Source organism: Egretta garzetta, unplaced genomic scaffold (assembly GCF_000687185.1).
Source record: "Egretta garzetta isolate BGI_Z169 unplaced genomic scaffold, ASM68718v1 scaffold378, whole genome shotgun sequence".
Classification (NCBI taxonomy): domain Eukaryota; kingdom Metazoa; phylum Chordata; class Aves; order Pelecaniformes; family Ardeidae; genus Egretta; species Egretta garzetta.
Genome location: NW_009260597.1, coordinates 407998 through 417417, shown reverse-complemented (window position 1 = coordinate 417417; position 9420 = coordinate 407998). Strand labels below are relative to the sequence as shown.

The following is a 9420-nucleotide window of genomic DNA, read 5'->3' as shown; positions in this document are numbered from 1 at the left end:
CCTGGCTGGGCAGCTTGCAGACAGGGACATGGAGATCAAACCGACAAGCTGAGCCTTGAAGAGAGAAGAATGGAAACAGCCTCAATTATGAAAGCGTGAACCTAAATATCAAGTTGAACTGGACAGAACAGGGGCCTCAGCTGTCAGCAGTAAGCTCACGCTTCTAGGGACAGGAAACCTTGCTGCAGGAGCAGTATTCCTCATTTACATATTTATGTAGTTTATACCATTTGAATTGGACTTCTGGTTGCTGAAGGCATTCTTGCTTTTAAAGTCACTTCAAGCCAGGCTTGTTGCTCTGGAAGTTAAAATGATCAGCTGTCTAGACAGCAGTGAACTACACCTTGTTTCTCTGTGCAGGCTCTCTTCTTGCTAGAAAGACAGGGTTATGAAGGAGTTGGGTTGAGTTGTGCCCTGTTGTGGTGATTGCCTATGTGCATAGTGCTCTGGGTAAAATAGTAATACTCCAAAAATTATTTTCATTATGTCTGCAGAGCACAATAGAGAAATGAAGAGTATTGTAAATGGCTTTACTGTTCTTAAGACCTGTTTGAACTCACCTGGCTAACGAACTCCCATATAGCGTGGTGTTGCACTGAGGAGACTTGCTTTATGGCTAGCTGGAAAGGGATGGTTTCTTCAGACAAGGGCGGTTTTAACAACTTGCTCCAAAGCAATGCTGTTGAGCTTTGACTGCTGCATGGAACAGCTACAGAGCTTATGACCCTTAGTCAGTGACCGGCTTGAGCTTGTTCTCCCCAGCGAAAGGAAGATGATTGCCCTTGCCTAAATCCAAAGGCTACTAAGTCACCAGCGTTTTAAACCACACTCTTCTAGAGGTTTGTCTTAATTGAGATAATGAGGGGCAACAGTAAGCGGCAGAACAAATAACCTGACTCCTGCGGACTACCCTGCTTTCACTCCTTCGGTGCACTTGGCATCTCCCTCAAAGTAGGAGAACTGGAAACGAACTATCTTCTGCTGAAGACAGCACTGCAGGTTATTTGGGAGAAACCAGTATGCTAACTGGGACAGCAAGCTGTCTTGCCTCTGCAAGCGCCCAGGACGATCTAGTGAGTTACGATGCCTTTCATCACTGATGCTAATGGAGAGTTTGGAGCGATGGAGGCTGTAAGCCTTGTGTCTGAGTCGATACAAAACTAGTGGATGGCTTGGCTCGGTGTGCACTCCATGTTGTTCACAGGTCTTTGCTTGAACCTGTACAGTTTCACCCAAGTATCTTGTGCTGTGAAGTGCTGCAGTTCTTCAACTCTGCTTTTCACCTCTGGTGGCTCTATCTGCTCGTACTGCTTTTGGGCCGTGTTCCGCAGGACTTTGTGGTGGCAGAGTTGTGCTTCATGAGCTTCTGAGCTTGCTGCCTTTGTGCTGGGGGCGAAATGTGCAGCTGCATGCTTGCTTGCATCCTATGCTTCCTGGTCACAGATTCTCCTGAAATGACCATCCCCCTACCCCCTGCTAAATTCTGTAACTCAATTTTCACAGAATCAAGCTTTTTAGCATTGCTTGACTAAGTCATCTTGTCCTCTTTTCAGTTGAACCTGTGGTTAAACCCAAGCCAACAAAGAGGGGGGGTGAGAAGAATGCCGGCAAATCAAGAAGGAAGAAGAACAAAGGGAAGAACAAAAAGAAAGGGACTCCCTGTGAAATGGAATACAAAAACTTTTGCATCCATGGTGAATGCGTATACCTAGAACATCTCCAGATGGTGACCTGCAAGTAAGTCACTTGTACCTTGACTTGGGTGTGCTTGGCATGAGCCGGTGGCATATGAGGGCTCGGAGGAAAAAAAATCAGTGTCAACTTGGCATAGATCCATCTCCTGTGGTATTTTGACTGAGAATCTTTCTGCCATGTAAATTAAGTGATGATGGAATCTGAGATGCATAACAAGCCACTGAACTCATCAGTTGGTCATAAACTCAAACCAAAAGAATGAAAAGGCGTGTCTTCCTGGAACATCACGCCCAAACTAATCTCGACTTGTTGAAATGCTGACAAACCTTGTGCTAGAGCAGTGACTGCATTTCATGAACATACTCTAAAGGGAGCATCCTGAGATTCATGGGAAACTCTGAAGATGTCTAAGTCGGGTTTGAGTGTGTGTGGGTGTCCTTGGCTCCAGACGGCACCGGAGCTGATAAGAACTTGTGTTAATGTTTACTTGCAGGTGTCATCAGGATTTTTTTGGTGAGCGCTGTGGTGAACAGTTCATGAAGACTCAAAGGAAGAATGATGTGGCAGACTACTCAAAGACTGTGTTGGTAGTGGTAGCTGTCCTGCTCTCAAGCATCAGCTTCATTACTGTACTAATCATTGTGATAGTGCAGTAAGTATGATATTCTTTGGTGTCTGTGTAGCTTAAGCGTGAGTGGGGCTTGTGTCCAGTAGCCCTGCAATGTGCTTGCCTCATCTGAATTACCTGTGTGGAAGACGCACTAAAGGGCTGTGTTCTCACCCCAGCTTGGATATGTCTTGAGAGTAGAAGCAAGGTGTGAGACGTTCATAAGTGACTAAGTGTTCACTTACCCTCTCAGGCTATTGGCTGTGGCCAGCCTGTGACCCTTAGGTTTTAAACAAGAGCGTTGCTGCTCTTGCTACAACCAGGATGGTTACAGTGCTGCAGAACATCAGTGGGAAGTGGAGGAGGAGCGTTAATGCTGACACAGCGATGCCTTCCCTAATCCTTGTGGAGAAGCCTGCAAGCAGTAATGTTAACAGCCTCATGCCTGGCTGTTATCCAACAACTGGGGGGGAAGGAAATGGTGCTCCAACTGTCTGTTTATTAATGGAGGTTGCTGAGCTTAAATACTTACACTGCAGGGGGGAAGCAAATCAGGGGGCAAGGGCTGTCAGTCCCAAATACTGCACTGCTTGAGGTTAAGATGGAGGGAAGGACCATTCTGGCCTAACCAGCTGGTGACAGTTTGGGGTGGTGGGTAATCAGAATCAGGGGTCTCATTGTGAATAAATGGAAAGAGCTTTTTGGGGTAGATGTTTCGGGCCTTATATCAAACTCATCTTTGTACTTGCAAACAAGCATCATGCAGCAGCTCATCCCTGCCTGTGCCCTTGTGTCTAGCCAGTGTGTTCGCCAGGAGTTTGTGCTGAGGTTAGTCGGCACGGGGGGCCTGGCACCAGTGTTTACCAAGTATTGGAGCAGTCCTCTGGTTCTGACACTGCAACTTCACCACAGTAGGCCTTGGGATATTGTAGGTGAAACTCAAAAGTTCAGCCTAATTTTAGATCTCTATGAAGTGCGTGAACTGAATTGAGTAGGTGCTGTGCCCTTTCCTGCAATTCAGGAAACAAGGTGTGCATTGCCCTTTCCCTGTTGCTTCATATGTAGATGTGAATTGAGGAATGCTGGGATGAACCCCTGTTCTCTGAACGCTGCCTCATTCCTCGCCGCTAGGAGAGATGACCAGTTCTGTAGTGCTGTAAGAGCAAATGATCATTGCTAGTTTCTGGAGCAAGCCATGGAATAGGGTTGCATTTGTTTCGTGCTCTTAACACTCACAGGCTTGAAGCAGGAGATTAATTCATCTGTACCTTCACCCAGAGAAGCTAGATGGTCTTTTTGGAATAGTTAATAGAGAAGACTGGAGAAACTAAGAGAAAAATGAATAAGCAGCTTGCTTACAATGTCTTCAAGGGGCACATTGAGGGGACAGGGACTTCTAATACTTAAGTCCAAGGGGCTCTGCTGCAGGCAGGAGGAAGGCAGTCTGGTCTCTACAGCTGTTCACTAAAGTCACTGGTGCTTTGATCAGTTCCAGCAATAAACGGTCTTATCTTGGTACCGATTTGGGCTTAAGCTGGGAAGCCCTGGCACTGTGAGGCAAAACTGGCAGTGCCTAGCCTGGGGGCTTCTTGATGTTATAGTAAGATACTGCTTGATGCTGAATGTTTAAAAACTGTCTTGCTTGAAACTTCCTGGTGCTGAGGAGTTGCTTGAGGATTCAAAGGACATGAGTTTAAATGCTGTGGAGGATGTGGGGTCTGGGAACAACAGAATGTATGTCAGGGTCCAAAATGACTTCTAACATGCCCTAATTCCACAGGGTCAGAAAAAAGTGTCCTCAGTACGAAGAGAAAGAAGAAAGGAAAAAACTTCGACAAGAAAACAGAAATGGCCATGTTGGTGTGTAAATGAGGAGAAGGCAGGTATGAAAACTGACTTGAAATGCTTTTCAGTTCTTCCAGGCTGGAGTTGCCATATGAGAATTGGATGCATGTTTTACAAAGCTAGTGTTGGTTGCTAACAGTTAAAGTGTCTTGAAACACATAGGTTACATATCAATGACTGGCTCAGTTTTCTGCTTTCCTGAAACCACCCGAGTTGTGTGAGTTCTTCAACAGTGCTGTTAGCTTTCTGGCTACTGTCTTCAAGGATAAGTGAGGATAGGAAGCTGTACTGTGAAAAGTGGACTTATGAAGGAAAATAAATGGGAACATCTGGGCAGAGGCAGGTTTAGTGCAAGAAGCCATGGTAGACTTCCATCATGGAAGATGGTGCAGCAGCCAATTGGATCATCACCCCTCATAAGAGAAGTACTGAGCCTTTTCATGTCTTCTCAGCAAGGCATCAGTAAGTTCTTGGTGCTTAGAGGCTGTAGAACAAGACCAAGCTGCCAATTCTGTGAGCACCACAGATAACCTCTCAGTCAGGTTTCATGCTGTCATAGCAACTGAGTGGTAAAGCTCCCTGGCCTAAGTGAATCGCTGCTGGGAGATTTATAGTGGATTTTAACAAGCAAGCAAGTTGATCTCTTCAGAGCAAAACTGTACCTAGCAGCAGACTCGAGGACCCTTATTGAACAGGAGTTAAACTACAAGCTGAAGGAGGAAACTATGAAAGGTAGTCCTGAGAAGTTCTGGCAGAACTTGGAAGTTTTGCTTTGCCACAGGTCAGCTACAGACCTTGTCCAAGCTTTGTCCGGTGCCAGCTGGAATGTTTTGCTCAAAGCTCCCTTGAGGCTGAAGAGTGTCTAGCAGTGTCCTCAGGTGTGCGGCACAGAGTAACCCACCTGCCTCGGGTGTAGGCTTGATGCAGTTCTAGCACAGAGTGCTTGTGTCTCGGGTGGTGATTAATGTGCCTGGTCTGCCCCTTACAGAACAATTCTGATGTGGCCATTGCCAAGCTGCAGGGTACCTCTGGCTACCTGACACATCCACCTGGACACTGTGGGCTGGAGCTGTTGCCACTAAGCCCTGAATCATCAAGACAGAGGCTGCTGCAAGGAGATGCCAACATGCCACTTGCTGCTGAATCGCTTGCTGGGGAGGACACTTACTGCTATGTCTTGGCACAAGGATGTGGAAGGAGCTGCCGCTATGGGGTAGAGGACCTGCTGGCAAGACCTGCTAGAGACTACTGCTACCGAGCCCGTTCTGTCACTGCTGGAGCTCTGGTCTCTGTGTGGATGGACTTTCTTCTGTTAGCAAGTCTCCTTTGGGCGGCTCTAACGCTAAGGGAGAGAGCTTGTTGTGGCTTTCAGGAATGGATGGAGGGGAGAAAATTCTGTTCCTTCTCCCAAAGTTAAAAAGGGAAGAGCTCTGGATGGCTTGTCTCCCTAGACCTCAGCGGATGAAAAACCTAATTCTGCTGTCACTGTGCTCCCTGGTGATATCAGCTTCAAAGAACTTTATTTCTAGTTCTGACTTGCAGGGCGTTGGTGACAGATCTTTGTCAGCCACACCTGGGTTCTGTTACTGTATGGGTGGAAAGTAATCCCTCTGAATTCAGTAGGACTCGTTGTGTGAGTGGAGCTATCCATTGGCATGTGTGCTAGCCTGAGTTAAAATTAGTCTCCTTGGGATGCTGAGACAGTAAACACAAGATCTTGAAGCTCTGTATCTGAAGGAAAAGATCCATGCTGAAAAACGAGCTGATAAGCCTGGACCCATCTGTTATAAACACAAAGCTGCTTCTGTTACCCAGATGCTCAATGCTGCTTTAAGCAGCGCTTAAAAGTATAAAATGCTTCACATCACATCCAGTCAGTTGAACTTGACCAAGAACCTGTTCCTTTGAAGAATTAAATTGGTGCACTGACACTCTGCAAGCAGTGGTCTCTTGTGCTCTACCTTCTGGTGCGAAGAACTCTACTTACCTCAAACTTTTCTGACCCCAGTGTCCTTGGTTTCTTGAACTGTCCATGCAGTCTTGAGCACAGAGTATTATTTGAGTTCAGTTTCTTCTTGGAAGAGTGAATGTGTTCTGTATAAACAGAGCAGAATTCTTCTGGTAGCAGAGAAACACCATTAATTGTCAAGTCATATCTGTAAATGTGTAAATATTTATTACTGTATTTAATATTTAATGTTTCCATAACAAACTTATTTATTTTATAATTAAACTTTTTACATAACCTAATCATCGTAAGGTTTTTTCCTTGCTCTTGGGAGTACATGTAAACACTTGAAATTAGAGCTTGGTTTGTCCTCAAAGCAGGAATTTCAGCACTTAAAAGCACAAATCAGGGCTGTGAAGAACTACAGCTGTGTGTGAAGTATGAGCTGGGTGCTCTCACAAGAGTGCAAGTTGTTTGTAAACAAAATGTGCAAATGCAAGTAACTATTTCAGTAGGAAGTCCATTTAGTTCAACTACAGAGGAATTTATGGAGTTACTGGATTAGGGAGGGATTAAGTGAGCCACCATGTTGGAAGTGAGGTCTCAAACTGAAGTTGGAGCAAGTGAGTAGCCCTTTGCACTGGACTCAGCTGGGAATACTGAAGAGGGGAGAGCCTTTCATCTCTGTGGTCAGAGAATTTGGACAGTGGCTTGAAAGTCGGTCTTAAATAAATAAGGAAAAGCAGAATAGCCTCAGGCCAGTGACTGCTGAAATAGGAAGGGAGCTTGGGCCTCCACAGTCTGCCTTGAATTTATTTTTGTCCCCAGGCAGGTACTAGGCCAAGTGTATGCTGGTGTTCCCTCTAAGCACTTCCAGCAGTGAGCTGGGGTCTAAGCTCAAAGCAGCCTGAAAAAATGAGTGTCAGAGGGGTAAGTTTGGTTTTCAAGCCATAGTTACAAAGAAGATAATTGAGGACTTAGTTTTGAGGCTCTTCTCTCAAAAGCATCTTCAGGAAGTGTTTCTGGCTGTGGCTTAGCCTGCAGCAGAGAAGAAAGAAAGAAAAGAGAGTTTCAATTAGGACCCAAGCTATGTACCCAGTGTAGGAGTAAAATGTAGTCCTGTCCAGAGCAGCTGAGATGAATTTGCGTTGGTCTCCTGTCTTAGCTGGGTAGTTCTCTGCCTCTGAGAGCGGCCTGTATGGTATGTAGCTGAGGTACAGGTAAATGTGTTGCAACATCTCTCGGGAAGATTGCAAGACTTCATTCCAGGGAACTTGCTTCATTACCAAAGTAAACAGCGCTTCTGCAAGCAGCTTTTCCACAGACATTTGCTATTAGAGCTCTGGCAAGAAAAGCTGTTTCTGTAAGTCAAGCCAAGCTTTTTGCTTTGGAGTAAACAAGCTCAATCTCAGTGGTAACGGAGCCATAGCCTAGTGAGACTGGGGATGCGTTACAGCTCCCATTTGAAAGCCATGAGATGACTCTTACAACAATCAGGTTTCCTACTTGATAGGCTAAACCACTGCTAGCATAGAAAACTCAGCTGCTTTCCCTCCTCACTCCCCATCTTGAAAGCCTAGGAGGAATGAAGCTGCTAGTGGAACTTGTAAATTGCAGCTGCTGTGTATTTTTCATACTCTGATTACTGAGTGGACTGGAGGGTATTTTCCAAAAATAGGCAGTTAGGAACTGGAGAGGCCCAACTGAGCTGTTACTGGGAGGCTGCACTCGGGAATCTGAGCATCAGCTGGCATTGTCCTGGCGTGGACTTGAACTCGTATCGGTAATCAAGAAGGAAAACCCTTGCTGAGTCTCCTTAGCTGAAAGTTTGGAAACAGTGGAGGGCAGGCTTCAGAGAAGACTTGTTGCTCTCAAAGGATTTAGGTTACAGCCAGTTTTTCTGAGAGGTAGGGCAGCCAGCAACTCCCTCGTGGAGAAGACTATGGGTCAGTCACATCCAGCATTGCTATAGTGCTTGCTAGCAAGCAGTAATGTTTTTTTTTTCTACTTGAGCTATGGCCCTGACAAATAACATCTTGCTACCAGCTTCCTCTTGTAAATTTGATACACAAGCGCCATCGAGACCTACAGTGTCCAGTGGGTTAGTTACTTAAAAAGCAAAAAACACAACTGATGGATGGAACTACACTTCTGGAAGTCTCTGGCTGTCCAAGGATGCTACGCTTGTAAGACAAGCAAATCTGATCTGCTTCAGGGCAAGGCCAGAGATAATTTTTATTGTTGGTCCTGCACAGCCAGGTCTGCTCTTCAGGATATTTACACGATATATACATCACCTGGCTTTTAACCTGCTCCCCTCCCCATGGAGTTACCCGAGTTCCACTAAGCATGCCTGGGTTTCTGGTCCCACATCTTATTAGTAAGTTATGCCTCCAGGTTTTCCTGGACCTGCCAGTGCCAATGTTACTTTGACAGGAGAGCCCCTGTGTCCTTGTTACTTGTAGCTGCCCCAGCTGGGACCTGGAAGACTAGCCTTGTGTTCTTGCACAATTTTCTGCACATGTGTCTGGTTTTGCAAGGTATTTTCAATATCCAGATCAGTATCCAGGAATTCTGGTGACGTGAGGGTCATGTCTGTTCAGACAATTCCTTCCTCTTTCCCGAATGTGGTGGTCTCCATGATTATTGTATTTTGTAGAAAAAACGCTGGCTCCTCACAGTGCTTTTCTCTGTTGTGTATTTATGGAGCTTTTGAGTGTTTTGCAGTTGTCTATGACCAGAGTAGCTTCCTGTCTACTTCCAGACTTCGCTTCCCTCCTCCCGCCCTCCTCCCAGTGTGTCCCTTTTCCCTCAGAGCAGGAGCAGATCTTACTTTGAATCTTGGCCTGCTGGGTGTTAGAGGAAGGCCAGTTCTACTCCGTGGCAATGAAAAGGTACAGGTTCAAGACGTTTTCATTCCCTCAGTAAATCCAGATATACACGGACATCTATGAAAGTGTTTGTACTGGCAGTGGCCACAAGTAGATGTTATGCAGTGGTTTGCCTAAATCCACCTGTGAGTTGTTCCATGCCGTTTCCAGTAACTGGTAGAAAGTTTCAAGTTCTTAAAATAACTCTGGGCGTTTTTATATCGACATACTTACCTAGCCTGTTAGCGCTACAAGTGTTTCAGTAAACGACCTGAGCAAACAGGGTGGTTAACTGGGACAAATGCTTGCCTCTTTTTGAAGAGGTTTTCTTGATGTGCTAACGGTACGTCTCAGTGAACAATCTGGCAATCCCTTGGCTCTTGAGGCGTCACCTTTGGTAGGAAGCGATGGCTTTGCGCTCTTGGTGACAGCTGAATGCCGTGAGTGAGCGTGCT

General features: G+C 45.8%; 1 protein-coding gene across 1 annotated transcript in view; it reads left to right on the top strand.

The window, feature by feature from the left end:
* The window catches only part of AREG (amphiregulin), a 16392-nt gene extending 12222 nt beyond the window's left edge, over positions 1–4170 (top strand). Inside the window, exons 4-6 of the mRNA XM_035900280.1 lie at positions 1554–1737; positions 2189–2347; positions 4083–4170. Coding sequence (XP_035756173.1) covers positions 1554–1737; positions 2189–2347; positions 4083–4170 — 431 coding nt within the window. The remainder of the gene's footprint in view (positions 1–1553; positions 1738–2188; positions 2348–4082) is intronic.
* Positions 4171–9420: the final 5250 nt, after the last annotated feature.